Below are 17,377 nucleotides of genomic sequence, written 5' to 3'. Positions count from 1 at the left end.
TAAAGTCAGTAAAGCAAGTCTTGTGTCTTCTGTTTACATTCACAACAGTCGGTTCACAAATGTGTCTTACTGAGAGATGTTGGAGTTGCATCTTCACTGTGCATTATTTATAACTATAAAGTATTTATTACATATTTAGCTTTATGGGTCAGAATGTTTTCTGCTACTGCATTGGTCCAACAAAAGTTCACTGTGCTTCTACAGGGGCAATAAATATCTATCTCAATCAGTATTTTACAGATAATGTAGCTGCCGTTTTTCAGTTATTTCTTGCACAATCAGAGGCTGCGACTTCCAAGCCGAGAGGTGGAGATATGTAATGTACAAGTAAAAATCATAGTTTATGTCTGAGAGTGTGATGTGTACAACATTCCTCTCTTGTTACAGCTGTTTAATGTGGCGCTCGGCCAGATCTAAATTATGGGATTCTGCTGGAAAATACGGCTTTGTTTGGCATTTATTAAAGCCCACACTCAGCATTAGAAAAACTGACATCTGAAAACACAACTTTCATGTTTCAGTTCAGCAAGAGTCTAATAACAACCAGCCAGTCCCTGGATACGGTAACCATGTTAGTACGTTGGTTCGTGTCAGCAGTAACAACCATGGAATCAAGAGCTGAATGGTACAAAATTCAACTTCCAAATTTCATAACTGTAAAAAGAACCACCCTCATTTATTTTTTATATCCAGTGTATATGACAAGGAACAGAGTTTGTTCAACCCTAAGGAGCTTGAAAGTGAATGTTTGGTCTGAGAAGCTTTATTCTTCAACACAGTCTGGAACCTCTTAGATGAGCTCCCTGTTGTTTCTTTAAGTAGTCTTCAGGAATAGTTCTCCATGTTTCTTGAATGACTTTCCAAAGCTCCTCTTTGGATAATGATTTCTTTCCCCGATTGATTTGTCCGGACTAACAGGCCTTTAATACTGTTACCAGTGTTTAGTTTCCAGTTCCCTCCAGTTGTGCCCTCAATATTAATAACTGTCGGTGGACACATGATTATTATATACAAACTAGTTCCCACTAGTCTATAGGAATAGCTTTCCAGACTTCTTGAAGGACTTTCCAAAGCTCTTCTTTAGATGTTTCTGCTTGTTCTGTTATCTGTCCAGATGATCCCACACTGCTTCAATAATGTTGAGGCCCAGACTCTGAGGAGGATTCATTACTCCTTCAGACCTGTTGTTACTGATTTTCAGTCCAGTTCTTGTGTCATTTGGCCTCAGCCACATACCTCAGTCTTTTCTCCCTGTTTCCCTTCATTAAAAATGGCTTCTTGAGAGCCACCCTTCCATGGAGACCATTTCTGATGAGGCTTTGGCCAACAGTATCTGGATCAACTGAAGGTCTTGAGCCAGGTTTTTGCTGGATTTGTTCCCATTTTTTCCACTTTTAGATCGTGTTCATCTGCTGTAGATAGTTTTTTAGTTCTGACACTTCTCCTTTACTTCTGGTTCATCCCTTGAGAACATTTTTTTTACACTCGACTGATTCTTAGGTCAGAGTTAAGTGACTTTAACACACAACAATAAATAAATAAATAAGTTAATAAATAAATAATCTGCAAATGAACGCATACAAGAACTGGACTGAAAAAGCAGAAAAAAAAAAAATACAAACATCTTTAAAAGACCTTTAGAAATTCTGGAGAACTGTTGATCAAGACCACTTAAAAAGATTATACAAACATCTGGTGTCTGGTCTCAGCCCAAATCTTAGCTCATCTCTGTGACTTGTTTACAAGACAACTTGTTAGAACTGCTAAAACAAAAATTCAGAAGTAAACTCACCCTGAAAGTATTCTGTTATTTGTCATGTGAAGTCCATGTACTTTGCCTGCCATGTTGAGGAAGTCTCACAGATTGCAGTCTGCTGTCGAATTTTTCCCTTGTTTGTCACAGGGGAGGCTATATTCTCCATTATCTGATGCAACAGGTGACTGGATGGTTGGGGGAAATTTGAGTTCAAACATTTTACTGAGGAAGTGAAAGGACGCAGCTGGTGTTGACACATCTCAGTGAAGCAGAGTGATTCAAGGACAATAAGGGTGTTGAGATGCTGGTCTCTGGATGCAGATTATTCATCTAGAACAGCATAATCATTTTTGCCTTTAAGCAGTTGGATGCTGCTGTCATGAGACCTTCGGGTTTGCTCTGAGGGAAGATTAAATCAGCCAGAAGTGATAGCTGAGTAAAAAAAGATTGCCTTTGGAAGAAAATAAGACAGTGGACTTCCTCTACAGGGAGAGAAACTGTGTGTGCATGAGTGTGTGTCTGGTACAGCGTAATATATTTTTTCTGACTTGGCGTATTTTGGTCCAGAATGATCCAACCTGGCTTCTTCATCCTTGACTGTTATGCGAAGTTGCTTAGTGACACTGTTGGTTCTGGCATCAGGATGAGAGTGTCTTTCCCACTCTGGGTCAGGACTCCAAACTGAGTTACTCTGAGCTAGTTATACTGGCAGCAAGCACTACTTCTGTCATGGTGTTGGTTTTAATGCATGTGGCAGAGGTGCAAAGCTGAGCAAGGAAGACCACGATTTAGTTTGTCTCCTAATGTGTTCTTTAGTTTGTTTAATCCATATTTCTCACCTGAAGAACCTAAAGAAAAGACCAGGAAAATTTTTGCATTTGTTAGTTTTGATACCTCCATAAGTTTCTGTAGAACTGCAACAGAAATTTTCCCTGTCTCTTACCAGACACCCCGCTAGTTTCAAGTTGGACCCGCTTTTTCCTTCAGAACTGCCTTAATTCTTAGTGTCAAAGATTCCACAAGGTATTGGAAATATTCCTGAGATTTTTCTTCATATGGACAAGACAGCATCACACAGTTGCTGCACATCCATGATGAGAATCACCTGTTCCACCACATCCCAAAGCTGCTCTGTTGGATAGAGATCTGGTGGCTGTGGAGACCGTTGGAGTCCAGTGAACTCATCGTCATGTTCAAGAAAGCAGTTGGAGATGATTTGAGCTTTGCAACGTGGTGCATTATCTTGCTGCAAGTAGCCATCAGAAGATGCTACACTGTGGTCAAAAAGGGATGGACATGTTTAGCAACAATCCTCAGGTAGGCTGTGGTGGTTAAACCAGGTCATGTTGGTCCTAAGGGGTTCAAAGTGTGACAAGAAATATCCCCCACACCATTACACCACTAGTAGCCTGAAGCATTGATACAAGGCAGGATGGATCCATGCTTTCATGTTGCTTCCACTAAATTGTGACCTAACCATCTGAATGTGGAACTGAAATGAAGATTCAGACCAGACAACATTTATCCATCTTCTATTTCTTCTATCTTCTATCCACCCCCCATCCCCCAACCCTAACCCTAACCCAGAGAGTTATTAAAGAGTTGTAAACTTTGAGAACAAAGACTTTCACAATGACTAGGTCTGAATTCATTGATGACAAAAACAAAAACAATCATAATGTTGCTGTTTTGGTTTTAAACCAACTCACAAAAACAACATGAAAGACTCCGAGCAGATGGTGACCAGATTGCGTATGAGAGCAAACTCATTTTTTTCTCTTTCTCCTGTGAAAGTGGAGCATGCATTCTTTGTGCCCCATCTTTCCTGATGTAGCTACATTTGCCATAAAAGAGAAGGCTTTATAGAAACTTGCTTTTTGGACAATTTTATTTTGCCTCAGTCTTGACTCCTGTGGACAAAATTTACCAGTAGCCTTAACTTTTTATTTTGCAAGATATTTAACAACTTGATTTTAATTATCTTTTTGTTAACACTATTTTAAGCCAATAGTACATAGCTTTCCATCCTTTCAGAACCATTGTGTTTCTGACTAATTTTGATGGCACAATGGCATTTATTATGTACGTTTCTGGAGTTGCCGTTGCCCTGTAGCACCCAAAGCTGAAAAACTGCACTTCACAAACCGAAAACCATCACATAACAGCTGTGTTTTCCTTTACAGCAACACGTAACATGCCAGCAACTGGATATTAACATGCTGGCCATTTTAAACATAAACAATGGCTGATTCAGCAAAGAACCCCAAATGGACATTATCAGTAGAACTGTGAAAAAAGAAAAAGAGAAAGGGACAGAGCAACATTGAACTGATTTTTACTGGCTGGAGAGACCTCAGAGAACGGACAAGATTTCATGGGTTATGGCAGAGGTGAGAGGATGTGGCTTGTGAAGTGGGAGGCAGACTAGGGGGGTACAGAATAAAGGTTTTAATGATGGCAACGAACAGAGGCAAAAACTGCAGGTACATGACATGAAGACAACAATGGCCCAGCCAAGTGAAAAGGAAACCAAGGTGTATATATATATATATATATATATATATATATATATGTGTGTGTGTGTGTGTGTGTGTGTGTGTGTATTTGTATATATGTGTATATATATATATGTATGTATACAGTATAATACACAGTAGGACTAATGAGGAACAGTTGAAGTGAATGAACAAATCAAACCAGCTGAACAAACTAACAGGAAGTAGAAAGCTAAACAGAATACACAAAGGAAAACATAGAAAATAAGACAAGAAAACAGAACTTAACATGACAAGACTACAAAAACCTAAAACAAAACCCACAGATCATGACACAGGATGCAGGATATATGCTGTATAAGCCACCATTAGGGGGCTCCACAGTACGAAAATCTGCCAAAAAGTGCTACTAGTCTACACTACATTTTTTTAAATAGAAAAAATATACACATTACCCTCAAAGAAAGTTTGCCTGATGTACACTTTTTGTCCAGTGGACAGCTTTGTAGCACAAATAAAGCTTTTCACAAGCTTCGGCCATAGTGAACCAACTTAAGAAGCTTCAGTGCAACCTTACCTGGCCATCAGTAGGTATTACTACGTGTCTGTTTCCTGCATCATTTTGGCACAGTTTAAACCAGAAAGGAGTGTTCAAATGTCATGATAGAGCATTTGATGTAGCATAAATTCTCATTGAAAAGACCTATGTATAGGCAGTTTTAATATTTAGAGTCTTGATTAGTTTTATGGGTGATTCAGTGTGCACAAACATGTTTTATGAATCAATATTACATATTTTGGTAAAGTGAACGATGAAGCCCCATGTATGGGTGTCTAGCTTGGGCCTGGAAGGGCAGCAAGTAGAACTCCATACCTCAGGGCCTGGTGGTGGTCATGTTATTGTTCTAGTTCAAATTGGATATTTTTTGTCCATTTTTGCAACTCAGCTTCCAGTTTTACTATTTCCTATTTAGTTATGCACCTCTGCACATGTCATTTTACTGGTGAGCAAAATTAAATTTCTCATGACCCTTACATAAAAAAAAAATATTTAAAAAAGTCATGCAGGACTGAGTGGTGAGAACAAGGTGAAAGGAATTCCTCCCCTTGACACTATAGACATCTGGACAATTTTTATTTATTTATTTATTTTTTTCATTCGGGAGGGGGGGTTACCCAACAGTGTCAGAGATGTTTTTTTGTGTGTCAGCCTCACAACCAGACCTGAAAATCTGCTGCTCTGCCATCACATGCTTTAAAGTTACAGAGTGAAATTTATAACTGCCCTCCATCTGGACACCAGTTTGTGCACATATTTGTGGTTCTGCTTCAAGATGTTCCTCTGTTAATGTGCCCCAGAGATGCTGGATGGAGCTCTGTTTCCTGTTTTGTGCTGTATGAGAGTTGGTGTGGTCCTGCTGATTTAAGTGTTGGCGTGACTGCCTGCATAAATACACAAGGTGAAAATAGACCAAACTCAGTAACAAGAAAAAACAACTTGAGGTCATTCTTCACTTTGACAGCTACAGCGTCAAGATAAAAATGGTGCCAGATGTGAGGTGACAAAGATTTTCTTAGAAAAGGGTCAAGAAAACAAATTCTTCAGACATCTTGGAGCTTAATTTGTGCCTCAAATTGTTATGATGGATCTGTTTTTAAGCTGTAGCATCATCTACCATCCCTCAGTAAATACAGAGTCAGTGTTTACAGGAGTATGCATATGTGCTAGCTTTAATGAGCCTAAATTCTCTTCCTTCTGGCCTGCAGGATGTCAGTGAAGCTGCGATTCGACTCTCCGTCAGATGGAGGTCTGGTCCACAGAAGCCGCTCCTTCACCGGGTTTAGCTCTTTGACTGGTCGACAACGGTAAGTTACCCAGTTGAAGTTCAGGACTGGCAATGATTTTAAAATCTTTGAATAGTCATTATAACAGGTTAGCTGAGCTGCCCCACATAGGATCAGATGACCTAGAACTGAGTGAATGAATTTATTGACAAACTCAAAACATGAGTTGAGGACATCTGCAGACTCAGACATCCTATGACTTTGTTTTTTCAATCTGTGGAGATTAATGAGATAAGAGAGTATTTTGAGAACGTTTGGATGAAGAATTTAACTTAGTAATGTTCCAAAGGTCTGTAGAAATGTTTTAAGGATTGTGAGAATAAATCAGCAGAGATCTACAGGACCACAGGTGAGTGCAGGGACACCAGCTAGAGTTCAGAAGAGATCTTTAAAAGAGATCTCAAATCTCATGCTGTTGAAGTACAAGCTGGGGCAGGTGGGCTGGTGGGCAGACAGGCAGGCTTTGATCCAGGGGGAGGGACAATCTGGCAGTAGAAAAAAAGGCTGCTGCTGAAGGCGGAAGCAAAACAGGTGAAATGGATCAGCAATCAGTGCTTCCAAGGTTTGTTTGGAAAATACAAAATTAGCCTGAGACCATGACGGGGCTACAGGAATATATTCTCCCAATGTAAGTGCAGACTTTTTGACCTAAACACCCATGGTGACTTTGAGCAGAGGACAGTCTTACATTTCTGATTTACATCATGTTGACAGTGATGCTCTGTACATGTTGGTCGCTGCATTCCTGTAAAAATGCTGTAAGAAATTGCCATGAAAGACAAGGTAAATGCATGTTTTAAGCATATTTTATTCATAAGGCAAGACAGGGTGTTGTACATGATCCAAACAAAACAGACTCCTTGCCATATACATATGGCAAGAAAACACAAGTTGCACATTTTTAAACATATGAAGTATACATATTTAGGAAAATAAAGAAAAATTTCAGAGGCTGATTAAAAGCAACAAAAGTAAGACCTGATTCAAAAGAACTAAGGTTTGGATCAGACTAGTTTTCCGCTAGTTTGTTCCAGATTTTAGGGAGGGAAAAAATAAATATTTAGCTTGGATAGCAAACTTAATCCAGATGGTCTTCAAAGTCTCAGTGACTCATATGGCATTGGCAGATTAAATATAAATTTTGGACCAGAACCATTCAGAACCTCGTACACCAGCAACAATACTTTGAAATCAAATCTTTGGTGCACAGGAAGCCAGTGTTAAAATATAAGAATCGGAGTGATATGTTTAGAGAGATTTCTAAAAACTCCATTATAGTAGTCAAGTTTACAGAAAATAGATGATTTTCTAGATCACACTGAGCCATCAGTCCTCTTACTCTAGAAATATTCTTCAAGTGGTGAAAGGCTGACTTGGTTATAGCTTTAATATGGTTGTTAAAATAAAGCTCAAAGTCTAAAATGACACCAAGATTTCTGTCTTGAGCTGTTGTTTTTAATAATTCTGACTGGAAAAAAGTGAAGAGAAGTGAAGTGTGCTCTATGGCATAAAAGACGCTAGACCTGCATATCCATAATGAACTAAGTATCTTCCTGCAAGCACGAGGTATGTGTAAATACTGTACTTTAGGCGTAATAGTAAAGGGAACACTTGTGAGATTTAAGATGTGTCAATATCAGTACATGTGTTACTGGGGAAGAATAAATAAAGATGATGCATAGCACTAATGTAAAAAAGTTTCAGTCTAGCCTAAAACAAAACAACCACTTTCAGGATAAATATGAATATATCTCTTTGTAATGATGTAATTGTATCTCTAAACCTCTTTCAGATCAAAGTGCAATATGTGAACATTATCTTTGAAAAGTCAACTCTGAAAATGAAGCAGAACCAAATTAGAAGTTTTAGTACTGACAGTACAGAGGAGGTCTTCAAGATGACAATTTTGGCCCAGTTTGGCACCATCTATTCTCAAAGTCCCCCAGTTGGAAGATTTCTGGTTTTAAGAGGTTAAACACTATTAGAAAACAGCACACTAGATGGGGTTAATTATTAAGAAATGGCACAAACTGAATAAGGACATCATAAGGGGGGCAGAAATGGTCTCCTGACTTAAGAATGAAACTCATGGTCATGTGCAGCCTTGAAACTGCTGCTATACACAAATTTTTTCTGGTCTTAATTTAATTTGATTTGTTTTACAAAATTGTACATTTAAAGTTCTTAATTATGATTGGAAAAATACAATTTTATGAGTATTAAAATGCACCATAGTTGCTATGACAACGTGCAATGTGCTCTACCTTACCAGAGAGAGAGAAGAGGTTGTTAACAGGTGATCCACAATGAGGGCAGAGTCAGTTCTCTGAGCATTTGGCAGCGTTTAATGAGTACAAGATTTTGCATTTCATGCAACGAAAACAACAAAATGTTTTTTTCGTGACAAACATAGGAATGATTTCCCCAAAGTCTCATCACTGTCAGGATGAAAGACAACAAGCAGAAATACAGCAGAAGTTTAAGATTATAATTAGGAGTTGTGACCAGATTCTGGCCTTGTCTGTATAATCCTCCCTTTGTGCTTAAATCTCCTCACCCCCAGACAAGCCTGCTCTAAATTAATGGCCAGTCAGTAAACACATACTTAAAGATGCAAATTTCGAATCGGTGAATAACAAGCACAATTGCAAACTTTCAGCCTCGTGAGACGGAGAAAGAACAAAATGTCACGTTAAAAAAAGAACGCAAAGCTGTATGCCACTTCCTGTGAGTGTATGAATGTTTATGCACACACAACACAAACATCCAGATATTTTTCCATCTCAGAGACATGCAAACACACACACACAGTCCAGTCATTCCTGAGTTTCTCCAGTGTTGTTGCCCTTACAGTACACAAAGCGGCCCCATCAAGAAATATTATGAGACTTTGAAGGTGGAGAAAAACATGACACAAACACACCACTCACACTGACAGATAGCAAATATCACATGACATGAAGGCACTTTAAATCTTTGTTTGAATTACAGAGAACTTCTGAGTGTTAAATTACCAGAACTGAAGCTGACAGACACTTTTTTCCAAAAGAAATCTCAGTCATCAGCTTGTATCACATTTGTCTAAACGTTTATCCTCCTCCATTAAAATGAGCTTTGTTTCCGCCAGTGTCCTGAAGTCCATGCACTGACTTCTACAACAATCCATTTTTTTTTTTTTTTTTTCGTTACTAAGACGAAAATGCATGGTTTTTAAAGGCTGCATTTTACAATGTACTTTTTTCCTAATCAGCACAGACTTGAGTAAAGACTAAAATGCATATCCTTGTTTCCACCAAGGGGTCTGGCTTGGGATGGAACATTTTAGTGTGGTTTGGTTCAGTAAACCCTGATTTTTTTTTTTGCATTTCCACAGCCAACCACACCCTTATCATGATGCGTTGATATTGTAATGTGTTGTGACTGTGAAGTCTTAAGGCCCATTTATGTTCTACACAAAAGGCCAATATGAAGCCTTTCATCCATCTTCTGCATCATTTAAATGTGTAATTTTGTCTGTTTGCGGCGCCCTTGTGGATGCATACCCTGACAGAGTAAACAGAGTAGTACTACCAGAAACCGCAGGGGCAGTGTTGAGCAGTACAGCTAATATGTGAGCTGCTAAAGGAAAGAAGAATAAGAAGAAGACGCAGAAGAAGCAAAAGAAGCAGAAGAAGCAGAAGCAGGAGCTGCCATGTATTTAGTAGCCAAACCAGTCCCATACCAAGCTGAACCCCTTGGTGGAAATGAGGCTTATATGACCTTGCAGGTCTTAGAGCTTGTTACAGACTCTTCAAGAATAGATTTGTTTTACTTCCTCTTCTTCTTTTGTCTTGAGAAGCAAGAAGAAGAACAGTTCATTTTGGCCCAATTATTTCAAACTTCAGAAGAAACTTTGTAACTTTAAGTTTATAACTTTACATGTTATAAAGATTTCCATATATCCTCTTTACCTCAATTAGTTACCTTTCAGGGTGGTTTGTAGCTTAACTGGTTGAGCAGTCGCCTACAGCTCGTCGGTGCAGCCCGCCCAGGTTTGAATCCTGGCCTGGGGCCCTTTGCTGCAGGTCATTACCTGCGCTCTCTGACCCATCTTTCCTGTCCAGCTACTGTAAAAATAAAGGCCACTAGATCCCAAAAATCCTTTAAAAAAATTACTCTTTCAACCTTGTTGAATCACAATTAGTGAAAAAGTGGAAATGACAACTTTTTGCATCCCCACTTTTCTGCATTAAACATGCCTCTTCACACTGCAAAAACACACAAACCAGGCCCGAGAGAACAAGATAAAGTTGTTTTATTATTGCTGCCTCAAGAACAAGAACAATAATAATAATCGAATAAGACATTTTAATTGTTAGAACAAAGCAAATGGAAACTATTCAACATGCTCCTTCAACATTTTCAATTTGGATTGCTATTGTTTCACTGATCATCAAATTGATGGATGGATGGATGTAGATCGATGTTACACCCCTTATTTTTTTCCTTCCTCAGACCTCACACACATGAGCATTTTCACATTAGAGCAAAGATCATTCTCAAGTCTCTTTTAATAAGTCATTGAGTCATCTTGAGGAAGTAACAAGAGGACACAGAGGTTCTCTGCCGCAGTTGTTTGTAATTTTCCCTTTGTTTTATCTAGCTGGCTTTCTTCTTCTACCTTCTTGTTATGTGTATCTTAAACTGTTGTCTGGTTGCGCTGTAGAGCCGTAAAGTTTACCACCCGGAGCCTCACAGATTAACTGGCGGAGTGTTTAATGTGGGACGGCTTAACTCACATACAATTAGTCTGCGTGTTTTCTGACCACTACTGTGAAGACTACAAAAGTTGCGTCAGTTAAAATAAAAGCACCCCGTCAGATTTTACATTTTAGGTCCAGGTCTATATGGGGCAGGTTGTGGATCTGGATCCGGACTGCATACCGCTTGCTTCTCATACTCCACTTACGAAGCTAGGATCCAGCAGCACAAGTGTTAAATATACTTACTTTGATCATATAGTTGACACAAACACAATAAGGCTATCTGGATGCAAAACAACAAGGTCATAATCAAAGGAAGAAATGAATAATTTCGCTCCAGGCTGCACACTAACCAGTAAATTATTATGACATAATAATGCTTGATCACTATTTACCCCTCCTTCCACTACCAATGACTGACTAGAATTCAGTTTCATGTTGAACCAGGCAAGTTCTAGATTATTATAATAATTACAAAAAAAGTACTATTTTGTCTCTTATTGTGTTTCTCTGTTTTCAGGTCATCTTCTGTACGCAGCTCTCTCCGCTCTAAAGCCATGACAGGAAGTAAATCTCCCAGGATGCACTTCTCTCCCCCGAGAGGATCTGTCTGGTCCCTGCAGCCAGAGCAGGTCGACAGGGTCTTCCTGGCACTTCGCAAAGGACTCAAGTATGTGAACTTAAACATGAAACAGAGGGGGGGCAGGTGGCAGAAATATAATCAGGGAGGCTAATTTTATTATTCAAGTATTATTATTATTAGTGTGTTTAGTCTGAAGTCAAGAGTTTCTGCTCAGTGGTTCCCAATCTAGTGGTCATGCTCCTGCCAGAGGGAATGAGATAATTAATGAGGGTTAGGAAAAAAAGGAAACAACAAATTACAACTTCAAAAGCAAAGAATTCTGCAGCATTAATCTGTCAAAAGGTTTTGCCACTTAAGGCTCATTTATGCTACCTTGTGTACATAAATGCGTTTCAAAAGTTGTCATACGTCGCTGTCCTCATCCTTCCATGCGTCTTTTGCATCATTGAAGCTAAGTCAGTATCTCCACCAGAGGACAGTGCTAATTTCAGAGTTCATTATCCGAGAGCCAACGTCAGTTTCAGATGTTTGGTGGCTGTAATGGACTGGTACGTGGTTGTTTCTTTCGCTGGTCACATCAGCTATTCTGCTCAGAACTGCCCTATGATTTTCGGTGGTATTACTTTGTTGTCTGCATCAAGCGACGGATAGCTAAGCTCCCTGAAAACAGACCATAACCAACACAGAAGGAGGACAAAACTGTCATGCAGTCTGAGTATCCATCTTCTGCGTTGAGCATAAATGGACCTTTAATGGTTCAACATGTGAGATGCACTGCTACAATAATCAGCCATAACAGTATGACCAACCTGTCATGAGCCATTAAAATTTACAAATTCTGGCACCAAACTGTCAGCACCAGAACCTTCAAGTCCTGCAAGGCATGAAACTGGGCCTCCATGGATAAGAGTGATTTGCCCAGCACATCCCGTAGGACTGATATCTGGAGAACTTGGAGGCTCTGTGAATATCTCTAACTGTAAACCATTTTTGGACGATGATTCAACCATTGTCTTGCCTTCCTCCCATTGTCCATCCTGACGCCATGTCTTCTCCAGCTGGACAACGGCCCTGACATACACAAATTCAGTTTAGGCGCTGTTGATGGTGGACACGAGTCAGCATGCACAAAGTCTGCAGGTACACTTCCACATACAAACCAAAAAGCCTCCGCATTTCTCGTGATTTGAGCTTTAGTTGTCTTCTACTGGATCAGACAACATGTCAACCTTCGCCTCTGATATGCTCCTCGAGCCACTTTTGTATGCCACTGAAGTGCAACTGTAACAAGGTAAGAAAGGTTCATGAATTGGAGTATAAGTTGTGTCATCCCTGTACGACCGGTGTCAGAGCAGCAAGTCGGATTAATTTCCGGTATGGGGTTGAACTCTGCCAAGGCTGCCCTTTGTCACTATTCTGTATATAACTTTTATGAACAGAATTTGTAGGTGCAGATGAGGTGTTGAGGGGGTCCGGTATGCTAGACTCAAGATTGCATCTAAGCTTTTTGCAGATGATGTGGTTCTGTTGGCTTCATCAAGCTGGGATCTCCAAACTGTGATATACACCCAAGAATAAAATTGGTTGGGATGAGAATCAGCGGGTGGGTACTGACCAAAAGAACAAGATTGCGAATACCAGTGGCCAAAATTAGTTTGCTACACAGGGTGTCTGGGGTCTCCTTCAAAGATAGCTCAGTTTAGTCTTCTGGGTGGGGTTCAGATTAGAAATGTTGCTCCTCCACAGCAAAAAGCAATGGATGGATGGATGGATTTGAAATCTTTTATTTACAAATGATATAAACAATTTCATCATATCATCATTTATGTGTGTGTGTGTGTGTGTGTGTGTATCCAAACTGTGATTTTTCACTGCACATAGACTTAAAAAATGTAAAAATAAATAAATAAATATGTTTGGTTTGTCCCTTCATGGCAAGGTAAGGAGTAACTAGGGCAGCTAGTTAAGTTTATAGATATAAAAATCTCATTTAAAAGTAATGAAAATGTTATACATATGGTTCCACAATAATGAATCTATAGTCCTAGATTCTTAATTTATTTCAGTCAGTAGATATTAAACACAGGAACTTCAAGACACGGTGACAGTGAATGGCAGAGTTGACTTAATATGCTGGAATTCTCCCCATGATGTCCTGGTTGGTGAAGCTGTAGGTCTGTTTCAAATTCATCTCATGTTGCTGATGTGTGCAGGGAGTATCTGGAGGGTCACCAGGCAGAGATGGATTTCCTGTCGTCACAGCAGAGGGATACCAAGAGAAACTCCAGACTGGTGAGGAGAGAGAGAGAGCGAGAGAGAGACTGACTATATTATTCCATGTTTGTAGTGACAGTCATGATGATGATGACTTTTTTTTCTTTCCAGGCCTTTCTCTATGATCTAGAGAAGGTAATATAGATTGTTCTTTCTTTTTAAGTAAAGCTCAATCTGATTTTTAAGTAATGATAACGTACCTATATGAGTATCTATCTGTCTATCTGTCTATCTGTCTGTCCTGACTCAACATATCTTTTTGCTTATAGGAGATCAGAGCATTGGAGAGATACATAAGGCGCCTAGAATTTCAAATCAGCAAGGTAAATAAATTTGTGCTTTTTCATTTTTATTTATTTATTCATTTATTTATTTTTGAGGGGTTTTAGGAGTGATTTTATTATTTAAGAAATTACTCTGAAATAATTAAAAGAGAAAATCTGCTGCCTTGCAGTTTCATTTTCTCTATTTGATCTTTGAAAGTTTTTTAATTTATTTATTTTGCTGCTATGTCTGCCTCTGCAGGTAGAGGAGTTGTATGAAACATATTGCATACAGTGGAGATTATCTCAGGGTGCGGTCAACATGAAGAGAGCCTTCTCACTGTCCCCATCCACCAGAGCCTCCAGAGAAAGTCTGCTGGAGCTGAACCGCAACCACAGACACAGTCTGCAGGTATTCATCCATTTAAAGTGTATATGTGGGTTTTTGTGGGTTTTCTTTTTTTTTTTTCATATCATTATTGGGACCAAATCCTGACAGGACACCATCTTATGGAAACTCAAATAGAAAAAAAGGAAACTCGAATAAAAACACTGCGACTCACCAATATCACTAAATCAGGCCTTATTTACCTGCAACTAGGCAGCCCTTAAGAGATAATGTTAAACTTGTAGTACTTCTATAGCATGTTCCAGCAAATAAAGTGACTTCAACCCAGAAAAGAACAGTCAGCTTTTACCTAAAATGCTAGCTCAAAGTTTAGAACTGGTCAAAAATATTCCTTTCCATCCAGGAGCCTCATAATTTCAGTTAGGGAAGCTGCAGCTACACTGATACTGGATTAACGTTACAGAGTAAATAGGGATGCTATACGCCTATTTAAAATACATATTTTGCCATTTCTATTTATTTATTTTGTTCTGGGCCATTCATAACCCAAACACCAATGGTTCTTGGCTTTTTTTGTTCTTGTGAACAAAAAAGTAATTAATTATAGTTACTAGTTACTTCTTACGGAAGTAATGGCATTAGTTATAAAGTTATAAAATTAATTAATTACTCGGAAAAGTAACTATTCCATTATTTTTTTTTTTTTTAAATGTTCAACTATGTTTCCCTTTAACAGAATTTCAAATCCATCTGCGTGCTCATTTATTGATAAAAAAACAAATATTAGATCTGACTAATGATTGAAATGGAATCCTAATGGAACAAAAATCACGGATGTCATGTCTCTGTCTGCTCCTCAAGAGAGCAGCTTCACCTGATTCTAACTGCTTACAACCATCATCAAAAAAAACATTGTTTCTGGTTATGAAGAACATTTCTTATAATGTTCTTGTTTTTTATCTCTGAGAGAAAAGTGATGTCTGGTTCCAGATTAAAAGTCTTCCTGTGTTTTCTCTGAACTTGGCGTTGTTGCGTATCTTGGTCGTTTGCGTGTGTGGTTGCACACTGACTGGGTCCACTCCTTCACCGTCAGCTGGGCGGTGACCCGTGGAGAAGTCATGACGAGGAGGACAGCGTTTGCCAGTAGAAAGAGGCTTTACCAAAACAAAAGAGGCATGGATCTTTCAGGGCAAATTGATCATAAAAATAATAATAGCTTAATAATGAAGCCATAATTGTGTATACATATCTTTCAGGTTGTAGTCTGCAAAGTGCAACCGTGTCCATTGGAGGTCTCTTAACATAAGGAACATTTGTTGGATTGGAACAGAACTTTGCTGCCTAGAGCAGCTGAAAAGAATCATAAAATCAGCAGTTTTCTGCAGTTTTTTCTAAAATCAGAAGTTTGAGGAATCATATTAGTGTGAAGTTATCTTCTAAACAAACAAAGAGCCACATAAACATCATCAGGTTGGAACATTTTCTAAGTGTCTCAGAAATCTGTCTCTAATTGTTTTTTCCACCCATGTGGTTAAAAGGGGCGTTCTCGCTGAACAAGCTGTTGGGTCTGAGCAGGTCATCTGGCTGATCGCCTGATTTAAATTGCTTGCAATAAAAAGTGCAGACCCACTTCTCTTAGACATGATCACAACACGACAACGTCTTTTCCTTAGTAACGGTAATGCCGTCACGTAACAATGGATAGAGTAATAAGTTAGATTACCTGTTACTGGAAAAACTAACGTCATTATTAACACTATTTATTATAACGCCATTACTCCCATCACCACTTTTAAGTGACAATAAAGAATTGATGAATAAAAATGCAAAGAAATTTAAAGATCCCTGCATTTTTCCTGACAAAGAACGGTTTGAAGAATCTCTCTGTCTCAGGTAACAGTTTTTATTTATCCAGAATATTTGTATATTTTGAGTCAAGTGTAACATTTCCAGCATACTTTGTCAAATAAAGAGAGCAGAAACGCAAACAACATTTAAACACTGGGAAGGATCTGAACTCTAAAATAGAGTTTTAATTGGTTATTTCATTATTTGTAAGAAATTACATATGATAAGAATGTTTATTTAGGAAATTTATCAAGTGACTGCCAGCTTTCTCTTTTATGTGTATACAGTCATTTTTGTAAGCACAAAGCCTATCTACGTTAAGTCTTTAGGCACATGGTTATTTACTAAAACTGACTAAAAACACAACAACAGTACAAAAGTCTAATGTAGACAAATTACTGGAGGCTTTCATGTGAATAAAACACAAATTAATTATTCTGAGATCCTGATCCAAATTATGTAACTATCATTTTAAAGTACCACTACATACATTTCCTACCTTAAAACTTAGTGTACCATCACCAACATTTTCTTGCACATTTCTGAAGTCGCTGTTGCCCAGCAGCATCCCAAAGCTGAGACATTGCATGTCACAATGTTTTTTTTTATTTCCCTTTAGCATCCCTGTACGGCTGTGTTTTGCTTTGTAGCCCCGGGTCACACACCAGCAACTGGAATCAACACACTAGCCATTTAAATACACACCATGGTTGAAGTCAGAAAAGAAACACAAGAGGACATCATCTGAAAACTGGTTTCTCATTTGAGAAAGTGATGAAAAGAAAAGAGAGAAAGTGACAGAGCAAGAGATGAGACAAGAGTTCTGGCTAGAGAGAGTTCAGAGAATATCAAACAAGTCAGGAATGTGAAGTTTTAAGGTTGGAAAGAAGGATGCTGAATTAGAGTTTGTTAAGGGCCGTTTAGCTTTACGTACCGCATCAAATGTTAGCAACTGGATATCAACACAGCGGCTGTTTTGAACAGAAAAGTAAGAGGACATTATTGGAGGGAGAGAGGAAAAGAAAGAGACAGAGCAGGAGCCAACATAGACTTTTACTGTCTAGGGAGAGCTCAGAGTACAGGTAGGGTGCAAGATAGAAGTCGAATTACCTTTCGTTAGTGGGCTTGTCACTGAGAAAATCTGCTGAAGTTCCATTTTCTTCTTTAATAAGCAGATATTTTTCTGGTATGTTGGTGTTTTCTGCTGAATTCTGTTTTGTAA

At 38.7% G+C, this 17,377-nt stretch overlaps 1 protein-coding gene across 4 annotated transcripts in view; it reads left to right on the top strand.

The window, feature by feature from the left end:
* ripor3 (RIPOR family member 3) overlaps positions 1 to 17,377 on the top strand; it is a 71,192-nt gene that overhangs the window by 35,053 nt on the left and 18,762 nt on the right. For 3 of the 4 annotated variants that reach the window (XM_041981123.1, XM_041981125.1, XM_041981122.1), the window contains 6 exons: positions 6,019 to 6,117; positions 11,359 to 11,508; positions 13,635 to 13,713; positions 13,807 to 13,830; positions 13,965 to 14,018; positions 14,221 to 14,370. In XM_041981123.1, coding sequence (XP_041837057.1) covers positions 6,020 to 6,117; positions 11,359 to 11,508; positions 13,635 to 13,713; positions 13,807 to 13,830; positions 13,965 to 14,018; positions 14,221 to 14,370 — 555 coding nt within the window. In that variant the 5' untranslated portion in view covers position 6,019. Of the gene's footprint in view, positions 1 to 6,018; positions 6,118 to 6,638; positions 6,725 to 11,358; positions 11,509 to 13,634; positions 13,714 to 13,806; positions 13,831 to 13,964; positions 14,019 to 14,220; positions 14,371 to 17,377 lie in introns of those variants that run through there. The other variant, XM_041981124.1, reaches the window with a different exon arrangement.

The sequence above is a fragment of the Melanotaenia boesemani genome, chromosome 3, assembly GCF_017639745.1.
Source record: "Melanotaenia boesemani isolate fMelBoe1 chromosome 3, fMelBoe1.pri, whole genome shotgun sequence".
In the NCBI taxonomy this organism is placed as follows: domain Eukaryota; kingdom Metazoa; phylum Chordata; class Actinopteri; order Atheriniformes; family Melanotaeniidae; genus Melanotaenia; species Melanotaenia boesemani.
The sequence above is the reverse complement of the archived record's forward strand: the minus strand, read 5'-3'. Positions and strand labels throughout refer to the sequence as shown.